General features: G+C 32.1%; 1 protein-coding gene across 1 annotated transcript in view; it reads left to right on the forward strand.

Annotated features, from left to right (window-relative positions):
- The window catches only part of LOC126742261 (heparan sulfate glucosamine 3-O-sulfotransferase 1), a 95,018-nt gene that overhangs the window by 35,198 nt on the left and 36,987 nt on the right, over positions 1-22,833 (forward strand). The window contains exon 3 of the mRNA XM_050448891.1: positions 831-1,089. Within this exon, the coding sequence (XP_050304848.1) occupies positions 831-1,089 (259 nt within the window). The remainder of the gene's footprint in view (positions 1-830; positions 1,090-22,833) is intronic.

The raw sequence follows: 22,833 nt of genomic DNA on the forward strand, positions 1-22,833 counted from the left end.
AAATTTTTGAAAGAAAGTAATCCTCACCCAAAATGAGACAAAGTTTCAATCAACTTGGAATAGATGCATGCACTTTAAAATATTTGTTTTATTATTCTGATAATTTTGAATCCTATAAATTTTAATACCATGAAAATGATGATCTTTAATTAAATTTTTGCTTGTATTTACTAAACAAATTCAGTTAAAAACACTTTTATTTTCTTTCTATTTTTACTATTACGAGTTTTACTTTCCTTCCATGTATAGTGTTTCCACATTAATGGGTACAACCATCTATAAAAATCAAAATATAGATGATTTTATGAGGGTTTGTAATTAGCAAGGGTTTATATAGTAAAAATATATTATTCTCTCCACAACTCTTTATAATATTCTATCATAAACAACACAGACAGACAATTCACAATAATTCGGTTTTAAGAAACTGACCCAAATACCTTTAAATAAATATGGTGATACATTATTCACGTATTAAATAAGGAGAAAGACACATCGCCTGTTCCAGACGATATACCCAAGCGTCGTTTACAAATCGCCAAAAACTAGACAATCCGCTATACTCACACATCAAACGTCAGCGCCGTCAGCTTCATTACCGTTATTTTATTGCCAACACTAAAAATGTTCAGAGTGACCAACATCAAAAGGACACAACCACTGCAAAAATGGTGGCCACCAGGCAGTGGTCATTTTTGGGTATCGTGGCCATATGCAGCTCAGGTATATTTATTAAGTTCGTGAGCTACACTGGTAAAGGATCAATTAAAAATTAGGATATAAATATACTTACAATACACAAACACTTTAATATGTCGTTCCTTTTTTAGATGGCTACCGAAGGCGGCAATCCGTACGGTAGAGGGCGATCCGTCAGACTGTATCCTCGTCGTGGGGGTAACTCGGCCGAGAATGGCTCTAACCGTCCTTATCGTGATGCTTCTCTCCATGTTCCTCACCTTTCACATCATCTACGATAGCGCTCTTAATACTTTGCACAAAAGTAACCACCATGTGGATAGCACTAGACCACCTCTCTTTCTTCTTAGTAGAAAACTCTACCCTGTTGCTGTTAAAAGACTTCCTCAGGTAAGTTTTCAGAACTTAATAAATAGATGATTTAACATTTTGATAATTTGGCTGGAGGTTTAATATTTTAGTTCCTTTAAATAAATTCTAAATCGTTTATTAGTTGATGATCGGCTTGATTACTGATGGTATCTTAAGCGCTATTAGTCAATTTGGCTAAGGTGGAGGCAGACGGCCAGATGAAATTTTTTTAGTTATAAGTTAGTTAGTTTTAGTTTTTTAGTCATAACTCTTTTAATACTAAGATATTTTTACGAAGTTTATTTTAAAAATTACACTTTTTTATCTTAAAGATTTCTTTAAATTTTATCGGTGTTTCCCGTAGATGATTTTTAATTAAATATTCTTGATTAAAAATGGTACGCCGCTTTTTTTGCTAAAAAGAAAATTATTTCTTAAAGCCTTATTCAGTTTTGAGTAAATTCGACTCAAGTAAAATCTGTATTGTTGTGACGAATTCATAATGAGTTACTTATTTTATTGGGTATTTCGGCCCTTACAGTAAAAATCATATTAGAAAATACTATCTCACACATTCAAAAATTGAAAAGAAGAAGAAAATAGACTTATTCATGTATTTAAAAGAAGTAAGAACCTAAATCTTTAATATTACCTTTCGTTATACTTAATTTAATTTAATTAAATAATACGCAACATGCATTCGACAATAACTATAGAATAAACTGGAATGCTTCCTCAATTTTAGCAAAGAAACCTATTTTAAAATTACTTCTTCGGTTAATTTGAATAATACATGGATTCCCTTGCTAAAAAATGGAGAGGTAAAACAGAGCATTCTTAAAATTAATTAATAATTTAAAATATATGATATTCATATATTTTCTATCATTAAATTACATTAAGATCACACTCCTTTAATTTTAAAAGAAGTAACCTTTGTATTTTTTGTTATCTTTCAAAACAGTTTGTCAAGCTATTAAATCAACTGTGAATTGAGTGTAATTGTATAAAAAATATATATTTTAAGTATTGTAGAGCAAAGACGGAGTTTTGAAGGGAGTGTAAACGAGAAATTTAAAAGATTTTGTTCATATTTTTATTTTAATTTAATTTAACTTTATTTACCTTGATAACGGTAATAGAAAAAGTAGGTCTTCTCGTTGTTTCTATCGTTTTTAATTTTAATGTTCATAAAAAAGTTAGGTAGGATATTGAAAAGAAGAAACGAGCCCAGAGATTAATAAATTAAACCTTAGCTCCTAATACAAATAACTCTATTTTACCTCAACTAATTTATTGTATTTAAAACTTATTTAACTTAAATTAAATTAAGTGTAACGAAAGGTATCATTAAAGATTTAAGTTCGTATTTCTTTTAAATACGTTAATAAGTCTATTTTCTTCTTCTCTTCAATTTTCGAGCGTGTGAGATAGTATTAGTATTTTCTTAATTAATTTTTGCTATAAGTGACGTAATACCCAATGAAATAAATAACTCAATAAATTCGACTCCCCGCCTTTTTTTCGTACTATGCAAGGCTCAAGTAAAACAAAACATCTCCTACTGGTGCTATATCAGTTTACATGGAAATATAGAGAATAATAAGAAAAATATTACTGGAAATTGATACCAAAGCAAAAACGGTTGTATATCCGAGTGATGATCAATAGTGTATTTTTGCTTTAGCCAGGTAAAGCTTAAAAAAGTCAAAGGAAGTTAAGTTTATATGAGTATCCTCATAAATTTCTGGAATCTCACTTAAAAGTATCAGAGGCTAGAACTTGAAAATGACAATAAGTCATCTTGGTTGCACATATTGTACTAGGTCCAAAGATCTTAAGCTTATCTTCTTTTCCTCATCATTCACCTAACTAAATTAATAATTTTCTTACTAAATAGTTAAACTTCTCAAAAGAAATTCTATGTCGCACCTACATTTATGACCCTGAATGAGATTCTGAAAGAAAATCTAGGAAACTTGAAAGCGTTTGCTTACAAAAAACAACTGATTAATAAATAAACTTTGTTAATTGGAACTAATAATAGGGCCTAAAGTTTACCTAAGAATTTTGATGTATTTCTTAAGTCCTACCAAAAGTTATCAGATGCCAAAGAATTTGGAAATGTTAATGAGGCAACTCTAGACCTATGTCTATAAATTAAGTGTAAAGAGTTAGCTTAATTGAGAAAGTAGGACCTAAATTCCTAAAGCTCTGGAATGGAAACCAGGAAAAAATGAAATGCGAGATTTATGCTAGATTAAGAAAAGAGCGATTGTGTATCGTGAGAAGTTAAAAATGTATTGAGGAAAGCCTCCTTTATCAGGAAAATAGCTTATTTAGGTAACAAACGTAGATCAGTAATGTGAGGTTTTTTTCGCTAGACGCTACTTTCCTCAGTACGGCCATTGGGATATTTTAAACTGTCTTACCCTTTAAATATTCCAAATTTAAGAGATTAGCTTTTTATATAAATAAAATCTGGTAAAAGCAAAAGTTCTGTAAAAAGAATTCCTAAGGCATCAATCATCTCTGTAAATATAGGATCGTAGCTCTACGTTAAATGAGGTAAAATCCATATTCCAATATTCCTAAAAACTGAAGATAGGACTACTAAAATCAACTGTACAAGAATAGTGCATATAGCTAACAACAGCTATTAAACTTTACTAATACAGCTTGACTAACTTACGGATAGAAGGACCACAGAGGATTTGGATGGAGAGAAAAACTTTTAGCTCTCATTTTCGAACGCTAAAAGCTAAGCATTGATACTTAGTCTTGGAAGTTTATCCTCTTTTAACAGGTTTGATGACTCTCAGATCTTATGAAAATAAGATCTTAAAAAAATGTGTATATTACCATATACACATTTTTAGAAAAGAATTAAATAACTCACAAACACTATACAATTACCACAAAAATACACACCCCACAAAAATTATCGCATCACTTATTATTTCTTAAATATTTTAAATTTTTTGCCTGTTTTTTAAAATTTTATTGATATTGATAATTAAATCACCAAATAATACGACTTTTGCAACATTTATTTTAAATCAGTGTAATCTACAGACGACAAACATTTTAATTTACCAAAACATACAAAAATCAAAAAAATTGTACAAAACTGTATACAAAAAAAGTGAACTTTATTTAAGCCAATATTTGAATTGCTAATAGCGTGTGTTACTGCCCCTGGCTTTAATTACAGCTTCCATTCGTCTTCGAAGGCTTCTAAACAGGTTCTGGAGGTATTCTTGCGGCACGTTTGCCCAGAAGTCAAAAAGAACATTCTGAAGATCATCTAGTGTTCTTATTGGTACTGGATGTTGCTGAATTTGCCATCCTAGATGGCCTCAAATATGTTCTATCGGATTAAGGTCCTGGCTACTTGCAGGCCAAGTTAGGGTGGGTATCTCGACCTATTCTAAGTATTGCCGAACAACTCTAGCAGCGTGTGGACGAGCATTATCATGCGTTAGCACAGAATTATCACCGCTATATGGCATATAGGGCACTACATGGGGTTCTAGGATATCGGTTTTGTACCTGTCAGCATTTAGTCTTCCATCATTCATTGGTACTAGCTCTGTGCAACCCTCAAAAGAAATTCCTCCCCAACCTATGATAGAGTCACCACCAAAGCTTTCAGTTTGACAAAAATTAACCTGATCGTGCCGTTCATCACGTTGCCTATATACTGGTACACGCCTATCTGATGAATATAGACAAAATCTTGATTCATCCTTAAATAAAATATTGGACCAATCTTGAATATTCCAATTTGCGTGTTCTCTAGCAAATTGCAATCTTGCTACTCGATGTTCTCTGGTAAAACGTGGACCTCGAGCTGGCACTCTGGCTCGTAAACCTGCTTCTCTCAGCCTATTTCGATTTGTCTGTAGGCTTATTCGGACATTACGAGCAGCCAACAGATCTGTTTGCAGTCTTCTAGAGGTGGTATGCCTAATTCTTAAAGTCGTTAACCTTAAGTAACGATCAGCTACTGCCGAAGTTACCTTTCTGCGGCCTTCTCTGAGTTATCTGGATAGTTGTCCTATTTCTTAGTAGCGATTAACAACTCTGGATATGGTGCTTTGTTGAACTCAATTTTTGAGTTTGAGACGCAATTCAAAAAATTCAAAATTCCTGTATGCAATTTGCCTATAATATCCCATATAGAAACCATATAATGCCATATCTTAATGACAAAAATTTATTAAATATGACAAACAGACGAAAGCATCATATGTTTAACTTTATTTATCGGATTATAAAGGAAGGCCAATCGGCAAAGTCACAAGATGAATTTTTGGATTTTGAGCATGACGCGAAACAATTATATTTTTGTTATGCCATGCCATAGAACCGCATCATTTCAGCGCTCTTTTAAATTTGCGGGGGTTAAAATGTGGAATAGTATTCCATCCAGCATTAAACAACTATCTTTAAACATATTTTCTAAAAAAATTAAATCACAGTTGCTAGTTGAACAAAGAATAGGTTAATTAACATCAGATACAAATGAGGGTAAAATTTAAAAAAAAAAATCATTATTAATTGTCATTAGTTTAAAATTGTCTTTACCCCTTGTGGACATCGACATCGACATTTTGCATTTTTGCTTTTTTTTAGGGTCTTGAATATTGAGCGTTACCCTACTTGGTTCTTTTATCCGCTGCCGCTCTCTCGTTCTGGATTAATTTTCTTTATTAATATTATTATTATTATTGTTTGTTTCTTTTTGATTTATTTGATATAAATTAAATATTTTTAAGGGTTATTTCGTCTGTACCAACAGATATACAGTTTTTATAATCGAGAATTAATTCTTTTTGTCAAAATTTAAATTAGATTTATAACTGTATTTTATAATTTTATATATGGGCAAATAAAGCATTTGAATTTGAATTTGCATATAGATATTCTGTTTAAGAAATAAAAGTTCCTGCTATTTATTAATATAAAGGATAACGACATAATGTTTAAAATATTATTATAAAATGCTCCCATAGAGATCGAAACTTTGGCCAAAATATATAAATCGATCGCCTGAAGTAGTTTTTTTACCTATATCCAAAAAAAAAAATTAAGCAAACTTACAAAGTCGGGTCACAGTTTGTAAGCTTGCTTAATTTCTTCGAGAAATTAATATTTCACATGCTTAAAATATTTTGCATTAATAGAGCAAAGCCTGCTACCATAATAACGCAATTTTGTCATGTCCGGTGTTCCGTCACACGGACTATCGATCATTAATCCCCTATAACACTTAGTTTATAAACCATAACACTCAAAACGGCGCTTCTTGCTTGTTTACGTCGCTGGTGTAATTAGTTTCTTAAATTACACCAAATTTTCCTCTAATTTCCAAGTTTCAATAGAAGTTTAATATATTTTGTCCCTATAGTAATTTTCCAGTCTATGTTCATCCCCTAATAAATAAAGAGAAATTACCTACAAAACAAAAATTACATTAGACACTAATATATTTTCATTAATCATCCTAAAACTATCCAAAACTAATTTGAGAAAAATTCTACACAAAAAGAATTTTTCCCTAATTTATTTAAAACTATTGATTATCTTAGCTACCCTTGCTTTTACTTAATTAAATGCCACCTTTAATGGGGCGAAAATGAAAATAACCCTTTGGACTTGAATAAATTATCAGTCTTCTCAGACTAATGCGCTAATTTGACAAACTTTAAGCGTCCCTTGTTATGTTAAAAATTGTTCGTAGGTTAATTGAATTTAATCGCTTTGTCCATTATCTGTCTATTTTCATTTGGAAGTTTATTAATTTACGCGAAAAATATGCTTTTCTGTTTAAGTTTTAATTTAGTTTTTGATTAGTTTAGGCTTATAAAATAATTAACATATACAAGTCATAAGTTATTCTTACCGCTAGACATATTTTATTTTAGACACTTGTCAAAGTTCCGACTTTTTATTAACATTGTTTGTTAGATTATTTTTGACAGGTGTTAAATGGCGAAAAATCGAGTTTTCATGGATGGGAAAGTTAAATTTTTCCTTAAATTTACAATATAATTTGGGAGTACTTAAATATATAAACTAAGCTAATTATATACAAAAAACGACATCGATAATTTATCAAAATCCTCTCTCTAACCATCTAACAATATAGACCTTAGAATATAGAAGTAATTTGCATCAATGGATAGGTAGGATCATAACCTTATACATAATGAGATTCTATTTAATATCGAAAATCATAATAATCTACACAAAACCTAAAATAGAAACATTAAAATAATTGTAAGAAAAAACAAACTTCGGTAGAAGACTGAGATTCTAAAGCAGGTTCTGTGTGATTTGATTTTTAGGGTTGATGATCGTTTTTTCATACCTCGTTGAGTCCTGATATCTTTCCGGAGTCTATAAAACTGTCTACTGTTGTTCCTTTTCTCGAAGTACACAACACCAAATGTGGTAATGAATTTTGACTTATTAATTTTGTGCCAATCTATGAGTACCTTCTTGAACTTTTGCATCAAAAAAGAACTTCTTGACTGCTGTAACAAGAATAAATTGACTTCTTCCCTATCCATATAACAATTGTGAGGATCACTTATATTCTATGTCTATGTTTATTATTAAGGGAAAGTTGAGGAATGGTGCGCAGTTAAGCAAAAATTGTATTTGTGGCAAGCCTATAACATATAAATTAGTTTTAAAAATGTTATGAGATGTATTACTTATTAATGTATATATATGTAAAATGTTATTTAAGAAAAATCTACTACGCAAGTATAAAATTAAACTAAAAAAAACATTTGCGCATAGTTACCCGTGCCGACGGGCAATGATGCGCAAGGGTTAGGTAATCGTGCGCCGGAAATATCTGTTTTAAAAAATTATATATTTTTAAATATTAACATTTAAAGTAGTTAATTTTTTAGTAGTAATATTTAAACAGCAGTATAAAGCCTTAATTTAAACAGTAGTCGCAGATGTAATTTTCTGGAGTATGAGCAGACGTGCAGGCTGCGTGGTTCCAAGAAGCACACATAACACAGCGGTACCATAGTTCTCGATTTTTGCCAACTTCTCCACAAATACAACATATCTCGTTGGATTTTGAGGGAGTTTTTGAGAAGGCGGCATGAAGTTAAATTCATCAATATCGTGTAACTCATCATCGTCGCATATCTTAGACAATTCATTTTCCAGTGTGGCCTCCCTCTTTCTTTTTTGTTTTCCTTGAAGTGTTTTTGTATCTTGTGTTTCTTCTTCAAAACATTTTCTTATAGTTTTCTTTTGGAGTGATTTTCCTTTTTCCTTTTCTTTAAGTTTTCTTCTCTTACTCTCTTCTTTTCGTCAGCGATTTCTAGTTCTTCCCTAACCGGAGTGCTTGTAAGGATTTTTGAACATTGTTTTTTTTAGCATTTTTTTTAACTCCTTTAATAACATTTTTGTTGGTATAGGAGCCATAGAAAGGAAAGAGTTTTCTTTCGATGTACCTAGCTGAGGATTGGTATAGTCAATTAAAGATGTTTGTCTAGCCTCTGGCAAAGAATCCTTTTCTTCTGATTCTAACTATTTGGCAATGAAACATTAGCTTCTGGTCTGGATAAGGGTGGGTGATTTGCTAACAATAGTACAACTTGGATTTAGTGGAGCTTTCTCCATGGTGGCGACTTTCATGAATGCTCTGTTTAATAATCCAGATACGTCATATTCTGTTATTTTTTAATGTCCAAAAGTAGATAAATGAAGATCGTATTCTCTATAGAGAGCATTTCTAAGTGAATTAAAAAAAGTTAGATCCAATGGCTGAAGACGATCTGAGGTGTGGGGAGAAAGAGAAACCATACTAATATTATTTCCTTTACAAAAATTATAAGCCGAAATTGAAATATGGCTTGAATGGTTGTCTAAAACCAATAGGACAGGATCAGATGCAGTAGGCTTTGCATATTTTGCAAAATGAGACAACCACTCAATAAATAGCTCAGAGCAGATAATCCAACCGTTCTTTGAACATTTGTGCAAGGCACCTAAGGGTCCATTTTTTGCAGAGTTGTTGGCATTCTTACTCGGGGATATATGAGCATGGGAGGGATGTAATTCCCTGCAGCGCTCATACAAAAAACTCCAGTTATTGTCCTTCCCTTTTCAGCAGATATAGCAGAGTTCACTTTTTTTACTCCTCTGGCACCATAAACTTTCGGACATTTAGCTTGAACCGTTGTAATGCCTGTTTCGTCCATGTTAAATATTCTGCTTGGTTGAAATTTAAACTTTTGCATAAGAATATTAAGATTAAAATAAAATAGTTCTACAGATTCTTTATTAAAAGATGAAATCCGATTTAAACTCGTGCCCTCAGGCTGTCTCAGTTTTATCTCGGGAAATCTTTTTAAAAATCCATAAAGCCATGCTTTGCCAGTTAGTCCCTTTTCTCGACTAAAGTTGTGAATAATATTATTTTGTTTTGCATACCTAAATGCAAGCCTTCTTAGACCATCAGGTGTCAACCCAAAAAACAATTTTGAAAGCAACAGAACATAATCTTTTAATTTAAACACTCTATTTCTTTAGAGAATACAGTTTTACGGCCCAATCGAAGTAGTTTAAGATCATCTTCCAACAACTTTTTACTAAGGGTAGATTCTGGTATTTTAAAGGATCTTCCTACTTTTACTAATTTTTCTTCCGTCGGTCCTTATAGCATCTAGGGCTTTTTGCAGGGTTTTCGTCGTATAAGAAAGGATATCAGTCTTTCGTGTGTAATTTCTAGGCATCTGAAAACATTAAATAGTACTATTACTTCTTAGCATTTAATTACGTGAAGGGGAATCGTGCACTTCTGCACACAATTACCCATTAACATTACAGTTATTGTCTTTTATAAAAACATGATGTGGCCAAAAACATATAAACAATGTATGATTTAACACGTTAACTGCCAGTCCCAATTAGAAAAAAAAATTACCGGGTCCTACGGGCCACTTTTTTATTAAAAACAGTGTCGGTGTGCATCAAAACGAACGCATGTGTAAAAATTTATGTAATTTTTGCTTTTTTTTGGTTAAAAAAGCTGTGTCCAAACATGGTACACATGGCACCTGATTGTACAGGTTTTATTTTTTGATGTCGTGTGCCATGTGTACCTTATCTGGACACGTACAAGGTCAATGTTGATTCGCCTGGAGAGATGGCAGCAGTTGTACGGTTTTCACTAGAAGCGCAAATACCACGTGCATTTTATGTTTGTTGCCTTCTTCAGTCATTCTTTCTATAAAAATCGGTGTAAAAACATGTTGTTTTGTGGCCGTTAATTTGGAGGAGCAATGGCGGCAAAGAAAATAATTATATCTGATACTGAGATGCAACAGGCAGTGGAGGCTGCAGCAGAAGAAATAGAGATTTATAGAGACCTCGACATGAGTAACGAGTTTTCAAATATCTCAGATTCTGATTTGGATCCGACATATTTGGCCGACGAGATATCTTCAAGCAGTTCTGAAGAAGATCGCCCTAAAAAGAAAAAGGCCGGACCCTTTTTGCAGACAATTGGTACACCTCTATTCCTCTTGCGGAAAAGTTGCAAAATAGATCAACTCATCTAGTTGGAACGATTCGTAAAAACAGAAGAAACCTACCAAAGTCTATAGTTGATGCAAAATTAAAAAAAGGGGAAATTGTTGCAAAACAAAATAAAAATAAAATTGTTGTTATGAAGTGGCATGACAAGAGGGACGTGCTCTTCTTATCCACAAAACATACAGATGAACTAAAGGAAGTACACCATAGAGAGGGTCCTAGGCTCAAACTTTCTGCAATAATCGACTATAATAAGGCCAAATCATTTGTTGATATGTCAGACCAAATGTCAGCTTATTCAAATTCTCTTAGAAAGTCAATTAAACGGTACAAAAAATTGGCCCTTGAATTTATCACAGGTACCTAAGTCGTAAATGCCTTAAATCTGTACAATAAAATTAACGAGCAAAAAATTTCAATAACGACTTTCAAAGAAAATCTTGCCATGCAACTTTTGGAAACGGCAGTACCGCCAATCCCAATGAATCCCTCAAAAGAGCACAAAGTTTCCGAAAAGACAGATAACGAGAAAAAGCTAAAAAGAGGCAGGTGCAGATATTGCTACGGAAAAAACTCACAAGAACAGGGGCGTAATTATGCTGTAAAAAATACCAAAAGAATTTCCTACGTATGTCTAGGTTGTGACAAAAATATTTTTATTTGTATGGACTGTTTTTTCCAAAAACATGTTTTTAAAAATATAAAATAATCTTTTCATTTTGAAGTATTTTGTTTTTAAAATTAGTTTTTTTATTTTATAATTCTAAATAACAATTTTACATGTTAAATTACTGCCCATTGAAAAAATAAACGCATCATTTAAAAACGTCAATATTTTGTGTCATATTATTTCGAAAAACAAAAATATTCCCGAGCCATTCTCAAACAAACTATTTCCTACACCACACCACAGATGTAAATAGCTCCGCACTCCGGAGCTATTTACATCTATGCACCAGACCAATCTATACATACATTTCAATTAACGCTTAATGTGGCCGCCCCATGTACACATGGCTTGGAAGGTAAGAAGTTCTGTGTCTACTGGTGGTACACATGGCGCTGAATAAAAATTGACTGTGTCCATATATGGTACACATGGCAGTTAACGTGTTAAAGGTGCCTAAATATTCACAATACTCTAGATTTTACAAACATAGGTAATGTAAAACGATTGGACAAAAATTATGGACTTACCATTTTATTTTCTGACCCCGAAAACTTATAAAAAACAAAGAAAAATTCAATCGGTTAAACTCTCGGCGATCGTAAACACACTAATGGCGGCAACGGTCGCGCACACATTTTAGGCACTCCGTTGCAGAGAGCAGCACTGGTTTAGCGTTTCGGATAGCCCGCGAAATACAAAATATTATGGTGCGCACGATTACCCACCGCGCACCATTACCCAACTCTCGTTTATATTATTATGTTAATCTGTTCTATAGTTAATCATTTTTTCAAAGCACCTGATTCTAAAAGCCTTATTTTACCTTTATTTTTAGTTTAATTAATTAAGCAAAAAGAATTGATTGACTGAAAAAAAATGGCATAGTTACAGAAACAATAAAAATAAAAAAGCTTGTTAACCTTCTTCCCAAAGAGTATTAAAAAAAATTGCAATAATTTTATTGTAATCCTGCTTCACGAAAAAGGAGATATAGCAGAACTAGAGAAGTAACGGTTAATAAGCCTCTTAATTTACCGTTATAAACTGTATACTTGAATTGGCATACCTTCGTGGCAGATTTGGAATGAATGACCTTCTCCAAAGCGTTAAAACTTTAATAGAAGAGACAATCGAATACAATAGATCTACAGTAATGACAATCGTGGACCCAAAATAAATAATACAAAGCCTTTTATACAAAAGAGCTAAATGTATGAATATAGAGTCAATTTTCGATATGCCATTCATCTACAATACCTACAAAAATGACAATATTGATGGTAAAACTACATGAAAATACTAACCTCAAAGCTATTGTACATGTTAAAAAAAACTGCCTTTAGATCTAGCACCACTATCAGAAGCGTGGTATCAAAGACCAAACCAGATGGCATGGTGGATACCAAAAATTGCGTCTACCGGATCCCATGTGAGTGCGGTGACTCATACATAGGTGAAACGAAGCGCCTCCTAGAAATCAGAGCGAAGGAACATCGCAGCTGGACCCAAAGAGGAGAGGTTTCCAAATCCGGAATAGCAGAGCACGCGTGGCATAATGGACACAATATCCATTGGTCAGAAGCCAAGATTCTGTACAAGGAACAGTACTGGCGGAAGAGGAAGTTCGTAGAGGCAGCTTTCATTTCACAGATTCAGAGGATCTTCAGCCAGCCAAGCGTCGATATACCCAACATCTGGAAGCCTCTACTCTCAGGACAGTGTAGGATCTAGAGAGACACGTGTCCTCCCCCCCCCCAACTCTTCTCACGGATGACTTTCCCTCCCCCTCCCCTTCCACATCGCTGCACACATCTAGTATATAAGCCTATAGAATAGTAGTTTGCTCAGTTTACACTTGATAACGGTTGGAGATACTTACCAACCGAAACGTCGTGTTACATTAAATAAATAAGACAATGCAAGTCCGACAAGATGTTTTCACTGTACCATTGTCTACCACCTTCAAAAACCTATTGTACATGTTGTTTGGCAAAGCAGCACGATGTCACCAAAACAGTTCATTACAGTCATGAAGAGTGCATTTAATCAATTGGACTGGAGTCAGAGAGCTATTAACAAAGATGGCAAGAGCCTAAACAACTTACGTTTTGCAGATAATATAGTGCTATTCTCGAGCAATTTTGAAGAAATGCGACTTATGTTGCAGGACCTATAAGAGATGTGTGGAAAAGTCGGTCTTAATAACCGGAGTTAGCAGCTCAAGGAATAACCAGACATGTAAACTAAAGAGAAGCCTCACTATCTTATGGAAACCTTTTAAAAGAGTTAAAGACGTTTTCAGGAGTGATATTCTCGTCAATCCAAAAAAAGAGTTGTTGATCAGTAGGTGCTACCACATATAGCTCAGAACCTAACAGTTACAGCAGCAACAGCTAAGAAACTTAGAATTATACTTGTACAAAGGAAGTTGAAAAGATCCATGTTAAGTGTGACCTTGGGGGACCACATAAGAAACGAAAATTTGCGAAGAAGAACCGATGTCAGTGATGTTGTTAGAGCTATTACGAACATTATGTAGAACTATAGTTGCTATGATGCGTGATGATCGAAAAAAAGAAGCTCGAGTAGAGACGTAGAACAAACAAAACTCTAGATCTATGCATTGGTCGAACGATATTTAGAAGATCCGCAGCAACTGGATACAAACAGCATAAAGTCGATTGAAATGGAAAATTATTGCACACAGAGTGCTGAATGATGATGATCATAGTCCTATGGTTGGAACCTTTGATCTGACAGAACCAAAACTTTTAATTTTTACTCTCGACACGTGTTTCGCTAACGATGTTAGCACCTTTGGGAGAAGATTAAAACTCAAACAATTAACAATTAATTTGTGTCAAACTAAGTATCAAAGCTTGATTTTCATACAATCATAAACATCAGATAAGAACAAATTGATGATTTGAATTATATATATTATATTATAGGAGACTTTTTAACTCTTCTCAAGTCAAGTTGTTAAATTTTATTGTTTTCTTTTTGTCGAAGTATTATTATTTTTATGTCTTTATTTTGGCGAGAAATATTTTTTATAAATTAAGATGGTTGTGACAATAACCGTAAATGAAAAATAAAATCTAGTGAGCTAATCAAGCAGAATATTCGATGTCCTCTTTGTTCTATGTAACAGGAAATTCGATTTTTAGGTTGATTTTCAACTTTTCGCTCAGTTACTAAAGGACTGGTTAAGCATTTTATATATAAATCTTCTTAAATCTCTTTGAAAAGCATAAATAAAATATTGTATTAAAGTTTTTTTTTGTTATAGGGATTAACGAGGATCAATATAGTATCAGTATTATTTTATCAACATGAACAATGTGCTGGTTAATTAAATATACTAAAACCGTTTTGAAATTCATAAGTATAAATGAAATAATACGTAAAAGTTAAATTTTCTGGTTGTGAAGCCTTTATAAGATTGTATTCAAAATGTGTATTTAGTCTGCCTGTGGAGGTGTTTCTATTATGCTCGTAATATTTATTTTAGTATTCAACAGTTTTTTGCCATACCATTGCGAATTTCCAATACAACCGCTGAATTCTAAGTGCTTTATTACTTTATTCAAATGGGCCTTTTCTACATTACTTTTAGAAATATTTTCCGATTTGGATATGTTTGTATTGAAGACACGTCTTGCGAAAAAAGCTTCATTTCGCCCCTTACTTATATCTACTGGGTGTTATAGGATTTTTTTAAGTCCTTTTTTTATATTCGACGAAATAACTTTTTGGAGGTATTTTTATTGCTTAAGTTCCAAGCCTTTATGAAAGTTAAAATTACTTTCAATATAGCTAAATTTAGAAAAGAAAATATAACAAAATTCAACGTGACACCATAATGTGCAAACCTCAATATAACACTTGCAAAAATTTTATAGTATCTAAGTTTTATACCTGTCCAGTCCATGCAATATTTATATAGGCTAAATGTGACAATATTGTGAGGGCGAGAGCAAACTTTTAAGTTATTATACTTGATTCGTTATTCCATATATTTTACTTGCTGTAAATTCTTTTTTAATCTGGCTGATATAACAAGTCCGTATCTTTCAGGAAATTCCCCTCACCTCACTATTCTATTGACAAAATTTGAATGCGGATTTCGACTTTTTATTCAACATTGATCCATTGAATAAAATATTTGGAACTCGTAAAGTGAAATAAAAAGCACAATGAAAAACGCACTTTAAAAAAGAAGAGATGAATTCAGCAAAAGCTTTGCAAAATAATGAATTGCTACTTGAAGTGTGACCGAGTCACAGGCTAAACGCATTCTTAAAGGCTTAAGCCATTCTTTTGTTCTTCACTGTATTTCATCCAGGTTCCTCACTAGGTCACGCAATATTTCGGCAACACCATCCCTATTTCTGTCGTCAGTAAAATTTTGGGTCTTTATGTTGGTTAAATCATCAATTTCGTTTATTTATACAGGGTGTTAGTAAATAAGTACGACAAACTTCAGAGGGTGATTCGGCATGGAAAAATAATGATAGTTTGCTATATAAACGTATGTCTGCCATAGACATATATATATTATTATTTATATGTCTATGATGTCTGCAAATGCTTCGTTTTCCGAGATACGGGGTGTTAACATTTTTCTTAAAAATTGACGATTAATTTATTGTTCTGAAACCGGTCTAGATATGCAAATGAAATTTGGAGGGTTTTAACAGGTAGTTATCGCGCATTTTTTGGCACGTAATAAAGAATTTTATGTTCACCATTGGCGCGAATACGGGTAATGATCTTAATTTTTTTTAAAGAAAAAAATGGTACTCCACACGACGCACTTCGATTTTGACAAGAGTGGAATAAACTAATGACTTAAGAAAACCCCAAATGCAGAAATCTAGAGGATTTAAATCTGCTGATCGAGCAGGCCAATGTTCTGTACCTCCTCTACCTATCCAACGATTTGAAAATACGGTATCTAAGTGATTACGTACATTGATACTAAAATGGTTCGCCATCATGGATGAACCATAAGTACGATTTTCACGCTGAATGAATAATGAGGGCCCCAATACAGAGCCCTGAGGCCCTCCAAATCCATGTCAATTACATGTAATTTGTTTTTTTTTATATTTACATACTGTTTCCTATCATCAAGATAAAATACATGTGCAGTTTGTGTATAAGTTACTTGGGTGAGATATGTTTACTAGGGTGTGTACAGAGGCAGCTATACTTCTAATGTAAAACAATGATTTGTTTCAAAATAATTCGCATCATTTTTACAGCCCTGTTTCTAGACTAAAACTTCAGCTGCTAAGGTAGACTGATTTATGCATTCATTAAAGCAGATCGTAAGGGGATAAAAGTACTTCTGAGAAAATCATCAGTCATTAAGTTGTTTACAAGGCTTCCATTGCCATTTGAGGATATGAGGCATGTGAAATAAAATCGTTGCTGGCTCTTTTTTTCGCCGAAGTCAGTGTCTGGCAACATTTTTTACGTTCCCTTGCATAAACGTTTACAATGTCAGAAGTATTTCGTAGATTAGAAACGCCATGTAGAAAATTTAATAGTTTTCTCATCTGTGTAACAAACGATTTTCGAGCTATCTTTCAATTCTATTGCATAAAGGTTTTACTTCCTATTTGTACAATTTTAGAAAATGGTTGAATTTTTGGTATAATTCAGGTTCTTTCACTTACAAGTCTAATATATCTATTTTAAGTAGTTTACTAAATTGTTTAGACCTGTTTTTGTCTTTCAGGATAATATTCTATGACCTCTGATTTGTCTTCTTTTATGGGTATTTAAAAACACATTAAGGTATAGCTCTGATCTGATTTAGGCCTTTAACTTTAGTGATGTGTGTATGAGTAATAGTATCAATGTTGGAGATTATATTGTCAATACAGTTTGTCCAACTAGTTAATTTGAATATATGCAGAGTTAGATTAAAAGACGATAGAACGAGAGATATCAAAATTATCATTTACTAAAGATCGGTATATGTAATAATATAATATATAAATAATATAAGAATAAACCAGCAGTTTTAATGACCTTGATTTCACTGCAGCAACCTCAAATTGAAATAAATCCAAATAATAATGAATTAAAGTTTTCTGAATTTCTGATTTTATTCAGCGATAAATTTCTTTATAGATTTTTTGCTTTTAAAAATCACAGCGTTTGGCACCAATATTATTCTTTGGTCAAAAAGATGAATCATAAAATTCCTTCTTTTCTTCATAGGGAGCACATACCTTGAACCATTTATTTTTATTTTCTTCTGTTGCTAGTTCCATAACTTGAACTTCTAATAATTCAGATCCAAGTTTTTGTTTAATGTAATTTTGAATAGTTTCATTATTTACTGTTTCTTGCATTTGATAAAGGCGCAGTTTTTTAGGTACTCCTGCAAAGCCTCCATTTTCACCAGCAGTGCCTATATTCCTTTTTATGTAGGTTTTGTTGTTTTGTTTTTGTTTACCCGTTTGCAATTACGCTGTATATACTTCATGCCACTTTTTCTTAGTGGAATTAGCTGTGTCGGTAATATTTTCATTTTGCATTAAGATCTGTGCATCCAGGATGCCATCCTGGACATCACGTCATATCCGTCCCGATATTTATTCAAGGATTCGCTTTTGTTTCATGTTTGAGGTTATGGTACTGTTTTCATCTGACTTTTGTTGATTTTGGTGGGCATCTATGGTCGTCAAATGATATTTTATTCACTAATGATATTTTATTGTCGTATTTGACGACGTGGCTGTTTTTTTTCCCTTTCCCTTTTCCCACCCAAAGTTCCCTTTGGGTGGAAATGTGGAAAACAAACCAAGCCTTCTGATTTTTTAGAATTTAAAGCTTTTAACTAATTTCATGGCCTTTTGTAGTTCTTTTGGAATTTTCCGGTATCATGGATTAATTAAAAGTGTGAAAACATCCAGTTCTTGCTGAGCAATACATAGCAGGGGGCAGGTAAATTTTTCAATATAAGTAAGTGTTTTGTAATAATGTTGAGGTGCATTTTGGATATATTACCATTTTCAAAGGTATAATTGCAGATTTAATCCTATGTTGGACATATCTGTGTAACAGTTTTTAATTCTTACAATTCAATTCTACTTCTTAGACTTCCATATTCCTCCTATTAAAATTTCTGGTATTTCCTTGTCTCATCTAGTAGTTACATCAATAAGTACCCAGACAGTCACAGAATTTATAGATATTTTAAATTTCCATCGGATCTATCCTTCCCAACACTTTTTTTGTTCCAATTTGAACGATCGTAATAATCTTGTGATCCTTACATGGGACGCGGTACTATGGTCACCACATAGAATTGAAATGCAAAGTGAGCATAATTTATTGTATTTACAACCCAGTCCCAGTGTGTCTCAAGATGTATTCAATGATGTTGCTCAAATTGAGAGAGAACGTATCTATTCGTCATAAAGAGAATGTCATAAAGAAACATAATAAATAAAACAAATTCATTTCAAGAACAAAAATGTTCAAATATCATAGTTGCAAATCTTAAAAAATCTAATTCACTTAACACCTCACTTGACAGACCTTGACACTGTGAATCTGGATAGTAGGCCAATATTATTCAACTCTGATTTCTTTAGTTTGAAAACTAACATAGGCTCTAGTGACAAGAACTTATTTCTTCTTAAAAATAAACCAGGTCTGATCTGTTTTAATATATTTCATGTTCTATACTTACCGGAAACAACTCCACTGGTATGTGACATCTTTAACCTATTGTGACTAACCAAAACCACCATTTAGGCATTTGGCAATAACGTAAACTTTCAAAGTTGCATTAACAAAAGATTTTTTTTGTTAGAATTATTGTCCTGCTTTAATTGATTTATGTATAAAAAAAGTTAATAAAGAAACATATTATAGTATTTATACCATTGTGTACCTTATTATATTATGTCAGGTATTATGTTTTTTATTAAAATTTATAGTTTGTTTTACTTACAATATTTATTATTATGTTATGGTTTTAGGTTATTATTCAATTGATTATTGTATCTATTTTTTATATTCATAATCAATAAAAGACCTTTATTATTATTACTTAAAAAAATAACAAACAAAAAAAAAACATGCATCTTGATTTGTACATGTGTATTTGGGTTATATCGAGTCATTACCAATTAATTTATAAACCATGAGAAGATAGATTTAATTTAAGAAATAAGTACAATTTTTGCTTTAGTTATAAGAATGTTTTTTTTTTCCATAATATGTGTATTTTTGTATATTATTTTGTAATGATTGTATAGATGGTTAAAAAATATAAATGTTTCATTTTTTTATTTAGATGTGTTTGTTATATAATGTCTTACTAGAAAAAGCAGATAATTTTATCTGAAAGTTCAGAAATTCAGAAATTATAAAAATTAATAAAAGAAAAATATGCTTTAGACCTGCAATACTTATTTATACATTGCATTACTATTTTATGTAGTTTAAATGCATAAAACGTCGATGCAATTAATCTAAAAATAAAGTATTTAAGAGACAAATTAATCTTATTTTTGTTTTTATTTAAAATTTGCTTTCATACCTATGTTGCTAATTTATATAAATTTTTTTTACATGCGTGTTACTAGTATTTGTTTGTATTCATCTTATTAATTTGATGCTAGTGGTCAATGATAGAACGCTTAAGCTGTCCTTCACCTTAGGAAAATGACTTAGATCTTTTTATAAATTTGAATGTCAAATTAGTAAAGAGCATTAAAATATCTTTTAAAAAGGTGCTCTTGATGCGTCATCGTAGAATTAACCATTTAAGTACCTTAATTAAAAATTCGTATTTTGAAAATTACCACCGCAAGCCTTGAAAACTAACGCTTTTAAAGGGTAATTTGTTAAATAAAATAACTATTTACGATAATACACCTAATTTAATTTTAAAGTTATACTTTCATAAAAAAAAATAATTCTTCTTTGGAAGTTTCAACAAATCCTAGAGAATATGCCTTCCTTCTGTTTAATTATTTCACAAATATAAGTAATCCATTATCTCAGCTCTTCACAGTTATTTACAGAAACTTTGTAAACGAGAGATTTTAGGTAACCCCAAAAGAAAAAATCCATAGCGTTTTGATCTGGCAATCTGGGAGGCCATTGCACAAACCCTCCGCGTCCAATCCATCTTTCAGGGAAATATTGATATAAATGTTTTCTCACTGCTCCATTTAAAAGGGGTGGAGGAGCGCCGTCTTGTAGCAGCCACATTTCATGCCTTATTTAAAGAGAAACATCATCTAGTAGATTGAGCAACTCATTTCTTAAAAAGTTTAAGTAGACCTCGCCATTGAGCCTTTGCGAGAAAAAATGTGGCCTTATTAAATGATCGTCGACAATACCGTCCCACCGATTAAGGAAAATTTATTCTGAAAACATTGTTCTATAACTATATGAGGGTTTTCATCGCACCAATAATGTTTATTATGAAGGTTTAATAATTTAAAACCATCATGTCCAAAACCAGCTTCATCGGTGAAGAGAATAAAACGTGTAAGATTTTGATTATGATTATAAAGGTTTCTAATGGTCCTACAAAAATTAAGTCAAGCCACTGGATCTTCAGGGTTTAAATTTTGAACATTTTGATAATGAAAGGGATGTAGGAGTAGCTCTGGTATAATTTCATAACGCTAAGCTCTTACGCTAAGAGTAGGGTCATCCTTAAGTTCTTTGAATTCGAGTTCTTCGTGGAGTAATTTTAAATGCTCCATATTCTCCTAGTCTCTGATGAATAGTGCTAAACACTTGCGATCGTGGTATTCTTCTATTCGGAAATGCTTCTCTGTACAAACGTTGTGCTCTTACCGCATTTCTTTGTGTTATTAATTTTTCATGTAAAATCGCCCACTGAAATCCTGACGCGTAATTTTCGGACACCCTGTATATTCTATTCGTCCCTCAGTTCTTCTATTTAGCCTTTGGGTTACAAGAATTTGTAGAGAATATCTAGTTAGTACGTTTTTTATGTTAATTCATCCATGTAGCTCTTTATATGGCATCCTTGCAGGTAACCAGGCTTAATGGTATGAATGCATTTAAGTTATGCTTTTTTTTTTTAAAGAATAATTTTTTAGCCATTAATTGTTTGCTACTTTTACTGCATTGAGTCCTATTTCGAATTGTAAATACTGTTTATATGCTAGATATGATTAAAAAAATTAAAATAATGATATATAATGAGGTAGATTAATCTAATCTAAGCAAAAGGCAAAAAGCTAATGGGAAGGATGTGGGTTTGCAGGTTACTAAGTTGTTGGGTGTGTACCAGGACAGGCTTACCAATTAATTCCACTTATTTCTCTTCCCCTTAACTATCTGGAAAGAAAAACGTCGTTAAGATGTCACCAAAAAGAGTCAAAAAGATATGCATGTGTGACCCTCTACACTCTACGCTACTGGTAATTTTAAATTATCTTTTTATGGAGATTATGCCCAATGCTATTCTTCTGCCGTTTTTCATACATCATAATTGTTACTTCACCTATGATGGTTAGTTCAAGAATTATGAGCAAAAATTCACTTAACCAGAGCCATTTTTAAATAGTTGTATTATTTTCTTTAGGAGGTGGTTTAGAAAAAATATATTTAAATTTTGGTTAAACATACGTGGATGCTACGTATGTTTAAAGTAACAGCCCAGAGGTTTTTAGCATCTTGTAGAGAAAGTATTCTACAAAATGAAAAAAAATTTCGCTAATTATGAAGTTTTTTTTTTAGTTTACCACGAAAATGCCAATGCGAGAAAACTGAGTTAATTGTCTAAAATCTGAAAAAAATATCTTTAAGCATATATTTCAATACGTACAAATTCTTTAAATTATCTTAATGTAAACACAATTTTTTCGAAAATAGTTAAAAAAAAATAGAGATAAAATTCAGGAAGTTGACGGTCATTTATCAAAAATTTCTTGCTTTTTATAAATTTTTATTTTAAAATGTCTGCAATGTTAATAGTTTATGAAATATTTGCGAAAAATAAAGTACCCTGTTTTTTCACCGTTAATTGTTTTTAACTGCATTTTTTACGAACATATCCATTTTCTAGAACAATATTCTGGACATTATTTAAAATCGAAGCTGTATCCTACGTATTATTAGGGCTAACATCTATTTTAGTGATATTAAGTTAAGTTGAATAAATATTCTACCACATCAGGACCCTTTTTAAATGCACTGTACCAGTCATACACAAAAATTGTATCAATAAAGACAAAAGAAATCAATATTAATATTGACATAGATTTTATCAATATTTATCTATTATAAATATCGCAAAATACGTTTAAGTTTAATTTATAAATTTTATACTATAAACGAATTAAATTACAGATGGCTTTTCGCAGTATTTTCTTGATAAAATGTATATAGCATACAATAAGATTCCGTCCAAGTTGCATATCTGCCAAGGGCAAATACCCCAATTTAGCCATTTCTTGGAAACCTCGAGTCACATTATGATTCTAAAAACGTATTCGGTCTCGAAACGAAGTGATTAG

The sequence above is a fragment of the Anthonomus grandis genome, chromosome 11 (genome assembly GCF_022605725.1).
Source record: "Anthonomus grandis grandis chromosome 11, icAntGran1.3, whole genome shotgun sequence".
NCBI classification, from domain to species: domain Eukaryota; kingdom Metazoa; phylum Arthropoda; class Insecta; order Coleoptera; family Curculionidae; genus Anthonomus; species Anthonomus grandis.